Source organism: Pteronotus mesoamericanus, unplaced genomic scaffold, assembly GCF_021234165.1.
Source record: "Pteronotus mesoamericanus isolate MK-2021 breed Mesoamerican mustached bat unplaced genomic scaffold, CSHL_Meso_final contig_164, whole genome shotgun sequence".
In the NCBI taxonomy this organism is placed as follows: Eukaryota; Metazoa; Chordata; class Mammalia; order Chiroptera; family Mormoopidae; genus Pteronotus; species Pteronotus mesoamericanus.
Window position 1 is genome coordinate 10525138 of NW_026555065.1, and position 17345 is coordinate 10542482.

At 35.4% G+C, this 17345-nt stretch overlaps 1 protein-coding gene across 7 annotated transcripts in view; it reads right to left on the reverse strand.

The window, feature by feature from the left end:
• Positions 1-17345, reverse strand: part of TCF12 (transcription factor 12) — a 351976-nt gene that overhangs the window by 24267 nt on the left and 310364 nt on the right. For 4 of the 7 annotated variants that reach the window (XM_054565372.1, XM_054565371.1, XM_054565376.1 and 1 more), the window contains 2 exons: positions 10554-10632; positions 1598-1671 (listed from right to left, as the gene is read on the reverse strand). In XM_054565372.1, coding sequence (XP_054421347.1) covers positions 1598-1671; positions 10554-10632 — 153 coding nt within the window. Of the gene's footprint in view, positions 1-516; positions 589-1597; positions 1672-10553; positions 10633-17345 lie in introns of all 7 variants that reach the window. The other 3 variants (XM_054565370.1, XM_054565374.1, XM_054565373.1) reach the window with 1 other exon arrangement.

The following is a 17345-nucleotide window of genomic DNA, read 5'->3' on the forward strand; positions in this document are numbered from 1 at the left end:
TATGAGGTTACTTATTTTAGTTTCTATAAAAGATGAATGCTACTGTACTGTGTCTGATACTCAATTATAACTGATAAAAGAAGGTAACCTGTACTTCAGTATTGACCTTTGAAATGAGGGCAATTTAGGGACACATCCTGAAGTCTATGAAGTTTAAATTGTAATTTTGTTTTAAGTGAATAAAGCATACCTATCTGAAATAGTGAACACATACAAATATCCTTTTTCATAAAACTGAGGAAATGATATTGTCTGTGGATACACACATGCCCCATACACAAACATATTAGAATTTTTAAAATCAGAAGCACATGCTAGTAGAGCTCTTTTAAAAAAATCATTCTCAACAACATGAGAACAAAAGTCTATTCTTAAAACACGCCTACAAAAATGAAAATAGTCATTGTTTGATTTTAAAAGACTTTGGAGTCTGTACAGGTTTGAAGATTCTAAATGGATAATAGGAATTATAATGAAATGAAACAGAAAAAAGGCACCATCTAAAAGAAATAGTACCTCACAGACATCCTTTAAGAAGGACATTGCATCTTGCAAATGCTCGTGAAGTTGCTGCTCAACTCGATTTTTCTGGCAAAGTCAAGACAGAACAGGAGGCAAAGCACAGGTTAAGATTAACTCCAAAAGAGATGAGGAAATAGCTGATGTGCATGTCAGCATAACATGTTAGTAAAGTTAACGCGGAGACCTGTGAGATCTACTTGTATTAAAGTATGAGAAGGCTGAAATTTAATAGCGATGTTATAAGGTTAGCATCTAAATAGCACAAATTGCTTATATGTGCTTGCAAAATATGCGAGAAGAAAAACTTTAATTCAATATATTCTGTTAGTCACAGAAAAATAACTTTCTATTTGCAACCTGGAATTACTGAATGATAGCATGACTTGTCATTCCATCAAGTCATCCTTATTTTGATTTTATAATATTTTGCAATTCTGTGGTAATCACAGAAAAGCAACAGTAGTTAACATTCAACCACAAATTCTTCATGCTCAATGCCTAGACAGGCTCCTTTATTCTATTGCCTTGTTTGTTTGTTAAATAACATTTTTGCTTGTAAAATCTGCATAATACATTCTTTTTTTAAAAAAAGAAATCACGAGAAACAATAATTTTCATGACTAAAATGACTGCTATTACATTTTAAATTTTTAATGGAAATGTAATAAACTCTATATCATCTGAGAAAGAGTAAAATGCAACTGTTTTCCCTTGCTGGACTCATTTTCTTGCTTTTACTTGGTCTCTGTCTTGTTTTTTTAAGTTTCCCCTTATTCATAAACACAAAAGTATAGAAAAATTAAGCTCTAGATTTTTCAAAGAAACAAAAATCCCATAACACTATTTTAACACCAGCTGTCCTTGAACCACAAGCTTGATGTCCCGAGGAACAGATGGCAAAGGCACACCCAATGTCTTAATATTGTTCAACTAAATCAGGCCATTTGTTAGCAAAGAATTCGTGTGCAATGCTATCCTACTGTTTTTCATTGTTACTCAAGATTTACTGAAAGACAAAAAATGAACTGCATACTATCAGATAAAAGCGACCTGTATGTTTCTAAGAGGCTCTTACCAGGGAGTGAAGTGAGTTTTCATAGCTTGGAGATGAAGGAGCTTGCCCTCCAGGTCTGGGCCACTGACTGGTACCTGTAAAACAAAACCACAAAGCACCCATACATCTCGGTTAGCTCAGTGTTATTGATAATGTTCTGAAGGAAAGGGCAGAAACATTAATGAACTGTACATAAATTTATATGAAAATTTTTGTTCAGCCTTCAGTATAGTATTGACTTCTTATAAGCCCAACACATTAAAAAAATCTTTTTCATTAATATACCAGTGTAGGGAGTTGAGAAAACAAAGAAAAAACTATACTTTGAAACATAACTACTTTTTATATTTGAATATTCTTCAGTCAATATGCACATGTATCTTCAGAAAATGTAAAGTATACACAACTTAAAATTCTGTCCTCAACCCATGATTTTACAGTTTTTAAAATAATGCTATTAGTGACCAACTACATTAATATTCATCTGATTTTCATCATAGTTGGCTGACTCAACCATTACCTCACTGCTGGACATTTTAGTTGCCTTCAGTTGGCTATTATGAATAGTAATGAGTGTTATTATATTATGAATGGTAAATGGGGAACATGTCTTGAATATAAGTAGCATTCTAACTTAAATGGTGCGCACATATTTATGATTCTTAATTCATAAGGCTAAAATGCTTTCCAAAGGATCATATTAACTTGTGCCTTTAATGATGTATAAATGCACCACTTTTAAAGGACTGCAAACGCATTTAGGATTATCTGTTAAAAATTTTCCCAATAGCCCTGACTGGTGTGGCTCAGTGGGCTGGGCGATGTCCAGCAAACCAAAAGGTCATCGGTTTGATTCCCAGTCAGAGCACATACCTGGGTTCCAGGCCATTTATGTTTCTTTCCCTTTCTCCTTCCCTTCCCCTTTCTCTAAAAATAAATATATAAAAAAATCTTAAACAATTTTTTTCTCAATATAATTTGTACCACAGCACATTACTTAATTTGGAAATACCATTGTAAAAATTTTGTTTATTCTTTAACTATTAGGAAAGTGCCAATATAACAAAAAATGAAGACAGAAAAAAAGGATACTAGTAGAAAGAAAAAAAAGGAAAAAAACTGTAAGAAAAATAACGGGATTAATTCACCCATGTGTTGGGAAGAATACAGAGTTTTAATGGGATGTGCCAAACAGCTTTAAAAGGAAAACCAACAACTGATCAAAAATCTTACTATTTCATGATAGTGCATTTTAAAATAAGTTATTTATAGATAACAATTATATATTATTGTTCTTAATAAAAGCTGTAATGACAACTCAAATTATAAATGAAACCTGAAGTTGTCAAAGTTAAAAGGATTATTTGTCTCATTTATTGCTAAATTAACTATATTCTACTGGAGCCTGTTGTTGCAGGTTAATTGGCCACATTCAGGAAACTAAAAACTTATGGTAAAGTGAAACTACGATAGTTCAACTTAGCTGAATAACATAGTAATTGTAGTACCATCAGTCTTAAATATTTTTGCAAGTTGAAAAGTTGAATACAGAGATTCTTTTTAAAAAAAATTTTCATTTATTTATTTTTAGAGGGGAAGGGAAGGCGAAAGAAAGGGAGAGAAACATCAATGTGACAGAGAAACATTGATCGGTTGCCTCTCACATGCCCCCAACCAGTGCCCAGGCCTACAACCCAGGCATGTACCCTGTCCTGGAATTGAACCGGAGACCTCAGTTTGAGGGCTGATGCCCAACGCACTGAGCCAGAGCAGTGAGGGTAGATACACAGATTCTTAATAACCTGATTATATTTCACAATTAATTATATGTATACTGTTGTGATCATAAAAAAACTTTTAAATTCTAGAACTGTAAGGAAAAGGTATATATTATATACTGCATCAGCTAACTTTTTTTTACTTGTAAGCAAATTACAAATTATGTTGAGGACCAATAAAAGCTTCTTACTAGACATACAAATGTAATCATAATTCAACTACACAAATTAAGGATAATATAATAATTAAAACAGAAGCTTATAGGCTAATTTTATAATTAACAAGTAGAATTTAGCAACCAGAAAAACCCAGTAACTATATGAAAAGTTCATATAAAAACAACCAGCCAACTTTTTCCTTCTTTTTTTAAAGGTTTTATTCATTTATTTTTTGAGAGGGGGTAAGGGAGGGAGAAAGAGAGGGAGAGAAACATGAGTATATGGTTGCCTCTTGTGTTCCCCCTACTGGGTACCTGGCCTGCAACCCAGGAATGTGCCCTGACTGGGAACTGAACTGGCAACCCTTCATTTTGCAGGCCAGCACTCAATCCACTGAGCCACACCAGCCAGGGCCCCAGCCAACTTTTATTACTGATTTCACTGCATTAGTTTCAAAGCACTGGTATACAGAATTATGAATTTTTATGTAAATAAGAAGTTACTCATGATCTACTTTGAAAAAGAACCCTAAGCTATTTCAGAAATAGTTTCCCTTAAAGTTTACAGTATTTTATTTTCAATCATTTTGTTTCATCTTTGCCAATACATTTGAGTGATCAGCCTATGATAGGAGCCTAATCATCAAGTTTCTTAATTTGTGTGAAATATTAATTAAAGTTTTATGTTTAAACACCTCAGAATTTTTAGAACATCTGTTTTGCAAAACAGGCAATTTTTCTGTTTCTTCACTAGCTTGTGTTGAACAATAAGATGTGTGCACTGAATTACTCAAAGAAATCACCTCCATTCATTATTTTTTGAAAGTTAAATGAAGAAACTATGCTAAGGTCTGTCTATCTCCAAAACCCAATTCATTAAACTGGGAAAGTACACATACACTCAAACCTATTTAGTTTTTATTATAGATGGGGCTGCCCACCTTGACATACTTGATTAAAATAAAATAGTAAAATGGCTAAATCACTGATGTCTATTGGAACTTCATACAAATGCCAAATGGTATTTCACAGAGGGAGCTCCTTGAACCCCACTTGGCCATTTCAAAAATTAATGCTACTGGTCACAAACGGGATGGCTGGATAGCTGGAGTTAGTTCAGCAGAAGTCAATCCTATGCCTGGAAAAACTCCAAGAGGGGTGTGAAATTTTAGTGGATACTGGGAATTAGTGGAACGTCATTCTCATTTATCTGTACTATTAATTACTTTTATAAGCCCTGACTATAAAATAGTTATTTGTTTTGTTTTTAATATGTCTTCCAAGGCAAATAGATGAGGTGAAAAGATATAAAAGCACTCACTTCAGGATTCTAAAGGTCCTGTTGACTATGGGACATTATTATTATCAGTATTTCTTCCTGATGGTAGATCTATTGTATAATCAGCGAAGAAAACAGATACATACACTTTTACAACTTTGGCCCACTGATGGTTTATTAGCTATGGAGGAAATCTTTGAGGCTGTGGATGGAATTCAAATTCTGGAAACAGATTATAACGCTAGCTAGCATAACTCTGACACTAGACATCTTTTTGTAAAACTAGTGCATGAATAAAACATGTAGATTAAATTTAGAATATATTGGTATCTCTAGCTTGTAATCATCTACTGTAGCATCACTACAAATATGGAAAAACAAAAGTACAAAGGCTGAAAACCTCAGGGGTTTCCTAGGGAATAGGATACTTCCTCCTTCATTTCCTGAACCTGCTATTTGATGGTAGACATACATAGAAGCCTTTTAAAAATATATGTATTTTTTAATTTTTCAATTACTGTTGACATATATTAGTTTCAGGTATACGACATAGTAATTAAACATTTACATAACTCACAAAGTGATCACCCCAATAAGTCTAGTACCTATACGATACCATAAGAAGTCTGTCTTAGAAGTACCCAGCCATGTAAAATGAAAAATAGAAACATTTATTGAAGAAAATACAAGATACAAGAAGCACTGTACAAAGGACAATGATGCCTCAGTCCCCTTCAAAGTAGGCACCTTGGGAACCTCACACAGTTCTCTCAGTCGCCATCAACTGCTCCATCGTATTTTCCTGAATCTCATCCAGTCTAATATCTCTTCCCTTTCAAAGGTGATTTTAATTCTGGAAAAAGCCAGAAGTTGCAGGGTGCCAAATCAGGGGTCTGAGTCATCTGGGTGATTTGATGTTTTGCCAGCCAACTGCATGAGATGGGATGCAGGAGAGGGTGTGTTGTCATGATGAAACTGCCAATCACCAGTTGCCCATAGCTGCAGCCTTCTGAATCATCCGAATAGTTTCCGCAGAGGAATGTTCAAGCTTAATACAAAATCTGATGCAGATTCGTCGCTCTACTCACTCAATCATTTTGAATGTGATGGCCACACAGTAGACATGGTCACTCAATGGCATCTACTGCCCCCACTGACTAGGACAGTTAAGTCATCACTGTTCACACATATGCATTCCAGTCTACTCTCCATGTTCAGCATCTTACTAATTTGTACAAACTGTTCTCGTTATATTAACAATGGCTGGACTTTTTCTGGTCATTGTATATAATTACTACAATATTACTGACTATATTCCCTATGCTTGTACTTTACATCCTCATGACTGTTTTCATAACTGGCAATTTAGACATCTCGATCTCCCCCACCCCCCAATAATCTGGCAACCATCAAAATGTTCTCTGTATCGAAGAGTTTGTTGATTTATTTTGTTTCTTAGATTCCACATGTAAGTGAAAATCATATGGTATTCATCTTTCTCTGCCTGATTTATTTCACTTAGCATTAATACTGTCATAGAGGTTTTGGGTTTCTACTTCGTTCTATTAGACACAAGCTTTCAACTATTAATGTGGTTAATTTCTGTAATTGCCCTTGGCTTTTTAGTGAGCACTCCAAAGAGATAACTTTTATTCAAGAAGAATTATAATACACTTATTTGGTATTAAAATTTATTGATCATTTCCAGAAAACAAGCTAGCTGGGTGACTAGGATAACAGAATCAAATTATTTGGCTAAAAAATCTGTATAGACTTTCTTCGATCACTAAATCAGAAATTCAATCAGTGTTTCTGGTCTGTTCTTAAATCTGAGTGGGACTTAGTAAGTACTTCACCTAATAGAACTGGTTAATAAATTTAGAAAATAGATACTAACATTTTGTGTGGCTGAAAGAAATTCTTAGGACCATTTACCATGCATTTTCTTATTTTGTTAGTTGTTTCCCTTTGTTTCCCCCTTAACTCAAACTTTCATGAGATTCCCCCATACTAGGGAAAGGTTGGACAATCCTTAATGTAGCATTTAGTGCTCTGCATTCCACAATCTGGCCCCAGCCAACATTTCCATCTTAGTTCTTCACACATCCATGCATGAAGAGTTTATAATCAGTCATCTCAATGGCTCTGGATGAATAGGTCGCGTACTTTCTTCTATCTGTATCCTTGTTATGCTTTTCCATTTACAACAAGAGACTGCTATTCACCTCCTCTTAAAATACCACTGTTTTCATGAAGTCTCTCCAGAGCACTCTTCTTTAGATAAATACCTTATTGATTAAACTAGTCCAAATCGAGGGATCCTTTCTTCTCGCTCTCTCTCTCATTTACTTATTTTAATCCTCACCCGAGGATATGTTTTTTATTGATTTTTAGGGAGAAAGGAAGGGGGAGAGAGAAACATTGGTCATTTGCCTCCCACATGCATCCTGACTGGGGATTGAACCTGCAACCCAGGTATGTGCCCTGGCCGGGGATCAAACCCACAACCTTTTGGTGCATGGGATGCTGTTCCAACCAACTGGCCAGGGCCCCCTATCTTTATTTTTATTGTAAATGTTCTAAAGATTGCTATTGAGTACTGAAATTATTAAAAATCTATTTATATTCCAGAAGGAGATAAAAAAGTCAAAACATGGTTATGCTTGTCTACTTTCCAAGTTCCCTTAATAAACACATTCTCTTAACTCAAATATCCCTGTCTTTTCCCAAGTGGCAATGTAATAGACATAGCCATTCTTCTCTTCCACCTTTGCTGCCAGAGTCCTGATTTTGTTTGGGGGGTGAGGGTGGGGGTGGTGGGGTGGGGGTGTGTGTGTGTGTGTGCGTGTGTGCGCACGTGCGCACCCATCCTTTTCTAGTGTGACCTGGGAAAGAATAATTATATTCTTTCCTCTTGGGATAAATCTGATGACTAAGATAACACAGTGGCCCCACATCTGTGCAGAGCAATTGTGTTAGGTTCAATGCTGGTCAATGAGTCATGAGGAGAAATCTGCTGAAGAGCTTTCTGGAGAAAGATTCTTAAAAGACAAGGAAAAGATGGTTCTTTTTTTCCTATTGGACACTGTTGTATCTTCATGTGGGACCTTGAAAATTGTTACCTTGGCACAAGCCTGAAGAAGAAACTGCAAAGAAGTGGAGCAGAAGTTCTGACTACTAGCCCAAGAACTTGTTCTGTTCTGGGCTTCTTGTCATACAAGTTAACCAATCTCCTTATTATTTAAGCTAGTTGAGACAAGAGTTTCTCTCTCTTTTTTTCAGCCTAAAGCATCTCAATGATACAATATCATATGTGTTGTTGGCCTGAAAATGTCCCAAGGAAAATGAGCAGGATTTAAGAAAGAATGATGATTGCCTTAGAAGTTGCCTATGTGGCTCTGCACCTGTTTATTCTTAAAAGGCCTGTGCTCAGTCTGGCTGATGAGGCATAAGGAACAGGGCAGGTGTAGGGAGCACAGAGTGGTTAGGACTTTTTTACTCTAGAAAACAGGCCACTGTCACACAAGGTATATAATAATTTCTACATTATCGAGGAACTCTGGTGTGTTCCATCTTTTTTTTAAAAAGTATTTTATTTATTTTATTTTTAGAGAGAGGGGAAGGGAGGGAGGGAATGGAAAGAAACATTGGTCAGCTGTTTCTCGTATGCATCCCAACTGGGGACCAAATCTGCAACCCAGGCGTGTACTCTGACCGGAAATCAAACTGGCAATCTGGCTTTGCAAAAAGACTCCCAACCGACTGAGCCACACCAGCCAGGTCTGCTCCATCTTTTTCATTTTTCCTTCAACTATGAATACTTTATTACATAGTACTGCTTTCATTTTTTCCTCCTCCTCCTCTCTCTTCACCTCTGATCTGCCAATTTGATGTGTGTGTGTGTGTATCTATGTATGTGGTGATAACAAGGAAATACTAGATACAGGAGACGGGAGATACACGTGCATAAAATCAGTTGTCAATTTGCCCTTTCAGCCATATATAAAAGTCTCTTTCTTTGATTAGACTGCTGGATATAAAAAGCCTATTAATAGCTTCATTGCACAATTCAACAGTCCATAGATTTCATCAATCAGCTGATTTAGGGAAAAAAAGGATCCCACCCATTTAACATCAACTAAGGATGGAGGAGAAAATGTAAGATTCTACTTTGAACCATTGCTTTTTGAAAAGTGTCTAAGTCTGATTTTCCGTTTTACTGATGTCTCCTCATAGGTTCTAAGCTCTTCTGTCGCCTGTTTTCCCACCCAGTGTTAATGAAAACCAAAGGACACTTCTATAGCTATCTTACTGAGCAGCAGAGCTGAGGCAGTGGGAACACATAATAAGGCTAAAAAAGCACCTCAGAGGAGAAAGTGAAACAGGCTGTGGCAAAAATGATACTGATAATTTCAGTAAAACTTTGCCAAGAGGGTGAGTAGGGTTAAAGTTACATCATTCTTCCTGTAATTTCAGCTCTCTGTTAAACAACAACTTTAAGTCAATGGGTCTTTCATAGTCCAGTCTATGTGGGGAACAGCTGTTCAACTTTTACTAGACAGCTGAAGCCATGGTGTCTGAGAAAGTGGCAGAACCCACTAATAGCTGAAAGCAGCTGCCAGCAGTTCATCATCTCCACACTGGAATGCCTTCTAGCAGAGTCACAAGGCATAAAGCACAGGTGATAGCCAGGGCCCTGATGTATCAGAGCCCTGATTTTGAGAAATTCTGAACAATGAAAACAACACCAGCACCACCACCAACACCACCACCACCACCACCACCACCACCACCACCACCACATGGACTTAACTAATGGCCTGATCAGGAAGAGAATCATTTCTGAGGTCAACTGTTGGAGGAATATGGTCATTTTTACCCAGTTGCCTGACTGATATCTTTCCTCAGAACTAACACCTTTCTTTTTCAGCATGGTTTTTATTCAAATACTGGTAGAAAATAAAGTTCAAGTTTTAAAATGATAGCTTAACAGATATTAAGTATTTTCCTAGAATTTTATTTCTAAGAAATCTAAAAATTCCTATTTACCGTAACAATTATATCTCAACAAATTTATACTGTAGGGTGGATTATCTGAAACTTGTTAAAGCTAATGTTGGAAAAAAAGGGAAAACAAAGCAAATCTGAACCACTTACCTCTAATAACAATATTTATCTATACATTCACAGAGTTCTTTTCCTTAGCTGGGGGGGGGGCGCGGGGGGGGGGAGAAAGAAAGAAACCAACCCAGCATTTTCTCCAGGTATTTATTTACATATATATGAAACAATAACTTAGTGGACCTAAAAATAAAGACGAACTAGTAGAAACAGTTAATTCACTTTTGAACCATACACATGGTACAGGGAAATGTAGCAAACAAGGAAGAAAGAAGTTACATTACTTTTTAATACATTATTTTATTTTCTGTACTATCTTATAAAAATCTTTTATCTCCGTCTCCATATTTTGCCTTTATCCAATTGCCTTGCTTTATTTTTATCTGGTTATGACAACTGTTCCGAGAAATTACCACAAATTATTTTAAGAATAAGAGGATATATAAATAAATAAATAATTCAAAGCTAGCAAATATTTCAATATTCTTCAAAATGAGCTCAGGAGGAAAGCTCTGTCTACATATTTTCTCAAAATGTATTTTTTCATTAGTCTTCATTAGATTTTGTTTAAATATAAACTTCAAATATTTCCAAGTATCCCCATACATGTTATTAAGTAGTTACATATAACAAAAGCCTACCTGTGAGAGGTGAGGGTGATCCAACTGGTGTTGATGGGTTTGATGGAAAACTACTGCTGGTATGGTCAGGAGAATAAATCTAACCAGAAAACAACAGATATACACATATTAATATGTGGCAACAGCAAAAATATAAATCCATTTGCATGGATTTATTTTTATAATCTAAGTTGACCATCCCTAAGATTCAGAGCGAAAACCTGTTTCATTAATCTTAGGACTATTCCATTACATAAGGCTACAAAAGTGCCCATTTTAAAACTAGGATTAAAAAGTATCATATGGCCCTGACTGGTGTAGCTCAGTGGGCTGGGTGTTGTCCTGCAAACTGAATGGTTACTGGTTCAATTCCCCATAAAGACATATACCTGAGATGAGGGACAGGAGGGGCATGCCAGTTGGGGGCATGCGAGAAGCAATCGATAGACGTTTCTCTTGCACAATATCCCTCTCTTTCTCCCTCCCTTTCCCTTTCTCTAAAAATAAATAAATAAATAAAATTTTTTATAAAGTATCTCATATATATATTCTAATACAAGAGGAATAAAATAGACCATATTTATTTATTATCCTAGTTGAAAATAGTTTAAAGTTTCTAATTTTAGAGTAAAAAAAGAGAGGTGAGTATAGAATAACAGATACGATGAACAATCTTTCTAGAATATGCCATAAAAATAAGTGATATATCCATTAAAAATAAGTATTTTCAGGAAACTATTCATTTATCTTTTGAAGAGAGGAGTCTTTAAAAAGTTTTAAAAGCCAAAGGAAATAATTTTTAAAAAGTTACCCCTTACGCTTCATTTAAAAAGTTCTCAGTTTTAGCAACTACATTTTTGCCAATAGCTCCAAGTGATATGTGAGTATTGTAAAAAAAATCAAACTCGCTTTCAAAGGACACTTTGTCACCTTGGAGGAAAGTGAAAAAACCCAGAAAGTCCTTCAAATATTGCTCCCAAAATAATCTGTGGACTTTACTCCCCTAAGAGGTTTACTTTAAAGAAGATAACATCTGGATGCAGAGATTCTGGCGTTTCAGCCAAAACTTTGGTTGCAGTACTTTATATTTATTCATTATTGCTTAAAAATATGACAGAAATTCATTCAAGTGTATCTAATTAACCATTAAATATTTTTAAAGTCCCCTTAATCCAGGCATTAAGGGTCCTTCAGAGATCTTTAGGATAATCCTATTCTTATAATGGTCATAATAAATCATCTTCACATTTCAGCATTTTACTTAGGGCAGACAAATCAACTTATGCAGACACACTGTGGTCAAATATTTTAGAAAGGAAATCTACTAGTGGGTGCAAAGAGTCCTCCAACAGAAATAACCTTGCTCTGAATATGCTTAGAGTCCTAATGAATTTAAAGAGGCTCAAATTATGTTATACATGGGGTCTCAGAATTGGTTTTAAAGGCAGCACAATATGCTGAAAAAGTCAGATATTGGGACAGTCTCATAAAAGCAAAATTCTATAAATCGTAATTGTCAAACACGACACTTTCATTTTTTAAAAAAGAAGACAGCACTAATTAAATTGCAAGCAGCTAGACATTCTATTTGCCTTTGCATAGAAATGGATATATTTTCTGCAAATAAAATACTCCAATTTATACAATGTTACTAAATTTTAACTGTCAATACCTTTAAACACTAACTCTCTCCAAATAGCCAGAAGTTGTATATTTAAGTTAGAAAGCCATTTTGGAAAAAGCTCCGCTATCAACAAGACTTCAGAAGACTTTATGGGAAGACAGTAATAGGGAGAAAGTATAAGATTAATATTGGTGGCCTTAAATTGTTAGCTTTTAAAAAATTCAGGGGACACATGTGAAAATTAGCTAATGACCAACTTTTGGCTCCTAGTGGCCAGCATGCATGAGTAATTTATTTCAACCATGTAAGTAAACTAGATCATCAAACCTTGACACAAACATAAACCCACATACCCCTTTACTTTTATAAATCACTATTTCTCCTGTTAAAAATTCAAGTAATTATATATTTTATGAACTAATGCTAATTTTTATGAAATATGTATTGACTATAATAATTGATTATTATATAGTCAATATATTATTGACTATATTGACTATATATTGAATCCCTATATATAGGAGAGAAAGGCTGATAACATTGATGATTGGTAGATGAGGAGTGAGGAAAGTTTCAATTCCATGCAGAACTTAATCATAAACTAGACCAAATGACTGAGTTTTAAATTTCTATGTGTGTAAGGATTAATAACATGAAAGCATTGGAGAAACAGCATTCCTTCTCTGTCACACCTCTTGCTTTTGTTTTCTTCATACTGCTTACATTAATTCCTAACTGTCTAAATGTGTTTACGTGTTTATTATCAGTCTCTTACCCTTTCCCCTAGTAAAATGTATGCTCCAGAAAAGCAAGGACCTGGTCTTATTCAGACAAAATTTGAATTATACAGAATCTACAATGGTTTCAAATTCTACAACACTGCTGGTGAATATATACATTTTTATTAAAAGAACGAATGGTATTATCCCTGCAAGAAATTAACATTTGAGGATTTCTTTTAAATCCTTGGTTTATTTACCTACATCCCAGTCCTCTTTTACTCTTCTAGTTCCCTTAATGTAGATTTCCCCAGAGTCCTAGTCTTGGTTTTCTTCTCTATTTATCTGTGTTTTATCTCTTGGTAAAACCATTCTTCACGAAGTATCAACTATGACATCCCTGTGAATGACGCCTAGGTTGACATCTCTATCCTCATACTGACTGCTGGACTTCACCTGGACCTACTGTTCTTCCATCTCAAGCTCAATTATGTCCAAACCCAAACTTTCATCACTGCCCAAGCTTCTTTTGTGTCCCATCTTTTCTGTTTTCTCTGCCTCAGCACAATCCTCTTTATGGTAGTGAGAACCACTTTATCTCTTTCTTTCTTTCCCCTGTCCCTCCACACTTCCCACCACAGATTCCAATACCCACAATTCTATAGTTTCTGGGACAGGCACACATCATTCTCAGTGCCATGACACTTCCTCAAACCTTTACTGGAACTTGTGGCTAAACTATTTAAGTCTCGATATTCCTAGTTACTCCCTGCTCCTTTCATCCCATACAGAACTGCCTGAGTTGACTGTCCTCAACCAGTTCTGAACAGTCAAATGTGTTCCTACTGAATAAAACAGAATGACATTTGATGTCTTTCATAAAAAAATCTTTTTACTGTTTTACCTATATATAATATTATATACCCTCTTATCCAAACAAACTATTTTTTCTCATTTTCTGAACATACCTTATCCTTTCAAGGTGCTTGTTTCTTAACTTCTCTGTGATAGAATTCAATACCACATCAAAGCACAGCTCAAATGTCACCTCCCTTATACACTTAGAATAACCCATACTTCTCTTTGGTCTTTCACCTCACACTGTATGCTACATTAATATGTTTTTGTAGGATTGTAGTATCTTCTCTCCTTGCATGTAAGTTCTTTGAAGGCAGGGACCTTATATTGTTCAACACCGAATCCATTCTTGTTTGTCTCTGTCATGTACAAGTAGGTGCTAGATATTTAATACCTGAGCTATTAAATCGCACTTAAAATTTGCTATACCACTTTTCGATTAAAAGCAGGATTCAGCAATTGGTAGTGTTTATCTTAGTATTTATGTAATGGGGTTCTGTAACAAAAATAAGAAAGATCTTGTTATAAAGATGAATTCACTTACAAATCAGTTTTATGGTGTAAGCTTGATGACAATATAGTGATGTTCCACTATTTCTGAGAATTACTGTCGATGTACTAAGCTGTCCATACCACATTGCTAGGCAGGTTTGAGCTTTTGAGGGTATAAGTAAACTATCAATATTTATTTTCCCTGATAACTCTGCCATTAGTGTTACATAATCCCTAACCATGCCAAGGACTGGTGACAACTTCTTTATCTCAAAAAAGGAAGAGGTTATACTTTAGAATTATATTCCACTACTTCTCAATGACTTAGCAAAATGCTCTGATGCTGCATATAAAATAGGTGTGAACTTTTAAAAATCACTGTGAAAACAGATGCAGTACCAAAAATGTATCGAGTAAAAAACATGATTTCTGGTGTTTTTTTCAAAAGCAGCTTCTGCATTTGTACAATAAAAGCCATTTTTTTCCTACTCACCCATCACATTCTCTGGCCCTACTCTACTCGAAACTAAGGTGATGACAGACAGAAATGCAATTAATACTTTTCCTGAATTGACAGACAGCCTGGCAAATTACAGGACTTTTTCATGTCCCCTTTACTTTCATAAAAAGAATGTGTATGTGGAGAGAGGAGGAGCAACACAACATTAAAAAGGCGAAATAATACAGCCTTTTAGACCACAGGTCATTTCATTAAACTTCACCTCTGCATGTTTATTTGATCATCCAATAATAAAAATTATACTTTATTCTATAGAGATTGTTGTGTTACTTTAAGAAATTCTAAACATAAGGTTTTATTTCACAGAAAGCATTCTAAATCAGGAATACATGACTTTTTTGACCTTGAAGAATTCTTACATTGATGTTTGAAAGAAAAAAAAGTCATTTAAAAAATAGGAATGGAAGTGATTTAGAATTTAGAACATAAACACAAAGTAAGAACTCATTCTGCATGCAGCCATGGTCCTTGTACTGTTAAATGACCAATGATGAATAACTCCCAATACCTTCTGCCAGGCTTAAACGGTAATATGCCTCATTTTACTGCAACAAATGAGGCTCCTCCTCCTATCAGTCATGGTCCATTCCAATCAGCAGGGTGCCAATAAGCCAGAGGGTTATGAAAAGGGCCTCAGACAAAAAAGAAACAATAGAGAGCTTCCAAGCCCAACCTTGGAACTGTGAGCCCAATTTTTTAAACACTACAGTGCACATTTCAGTTAATCTTTATTATGCTAATGTTATTGAGTCTAAGGAACAAAGAAACTTATTCCATGAATTACTTTTAAACGTCAACTTCCCCAAATTTTCTTTTCTTTTGTTAGGGACTGCTGACCATTTAACTACACAGATTAAAACTCTCTCTCTCCTTTGCTCTGAGGTAGAAATCGAAACATAAATTATCACAAAGTCTGATATAATCAACAAAGTTAAACAGTTCTCTTGTTTGATCTCCTCTAAATTAAAGACCAAGTGTTTTGATATGGTATTAAGCACTGAAATAAACCAGATGTTTCTTCCTCTATATAACTCTCCATGGGCACAATCTTAAAGGGTTATTGTCTGGCAAATGTTCAGGGAAACACATCAGAAATGGCGCAAATACCCAGATTTTCCTTTCCTTCTATCTACCCTAGTTTATTATCTAAACTAATGCATAATCCACAGGGCTTTGCGAACTTTGTGTAAATACTTTCATGTACCATTCTCTTGCTAGCTATCCTGAGATTAAGACCACAATTATCCAGGCTTAAACCTAAAATAAAGGAACCTTTGCAAATGTATTATCTGGCTTTACATGTTTAATCACACAGGATTCTGTGTGCTCTTTAATACCTAAACTGAAGAACAAAGGTTGTACCCTCTGATGTTTCACACATGAAAGACCTGCTAAGATAATATATCAGACAATTTGGGTACTAGAAATATCTTCTAATGATAACAGGATGGTATTTCTCCACCTAATACGAGATGCTATTTTAAAAACGTCATTCTAAAAAACTTAAAATTTTAAAATACTCATGGTCACCATTTTCAAAGATCTGTAATATTGAACATAAAATTCTGGTATGTCAGACTCTTAAATGTAATCCTCATAAAATTCTTTCTCCTCATCTCTTTTAATCCTTCCTATCCCTAATGTAATGTTTTTGCTTTTCAGTACATTCTGAGAGCACTAAAGTGAATATGAGTCTGTAATGGAGTTAGAGAAAGAATGTATTCGGGGGAGGTGTCCAGTGGGGAGGGGGGCAGCAGATGGATTGAAGGAAGGGATTTGAAGTGTGCAGACTATGGCATGCAGTGATGGAGCAGATGGAATGCATCACCATCAGCTATGACAGAAATGATTTATGGAATGACCTGGCTGCTCCTGCCTAGTAACAACATAGGATGACAGAGCTGAGTTTCCATGACAACCAAAGCCCACCCACTAACTAGATTAAACATTCTTCCCTGGCTTCCACTTGCACTAATTTGGATTTTCTTTTCCAAATGCCAACTGACTGGCTCATATGCTGGTTATAATATGGAAAAATAATCAAGGACCTTGAAGGGTAACTGAAAAGGAGCTTGAAGGACCACAGAGAACACCACAAATTCTTGTCTACCTGAATGCCAAGACTGCTATACATAAATTTTCTTTGAATAAAATAAACAGACTTTTGAGGAAAAAAAGCCCCTGAAATGCAGGTTATATTTTTACAAGTTCCTAGTATTGAAGGCTCAAGTATTATTTGTCCTCCTACATGTGAAATACATGCTACTGATTCTTTCCGAAATGGCAGAAGAAATAGGCAAGCCAATCAAATACCTGGGAGGCCCTCAGATTTAATATTATAGAATAATTGTCATCCTAAGGAGGTAGTTTTCATCAGGTGGCAATAAAGCAGCACAGCTACCTTTAATCCTCATCATCCTGTAAAACAACTCACTGTAACACTGCTATTTTTGGAAGTACAAAGCAGTAAAGCTCATCAGATCAGGGTTCTCATCTAATATATATGGACTTTAGCCTTCCTAGCTTGGAGATTCCCCAGGGCAAGAGACTTAATCTTCCTGAGCTGAAGTTACTTAACCTTTTAAATCTTAGTTCCTTAT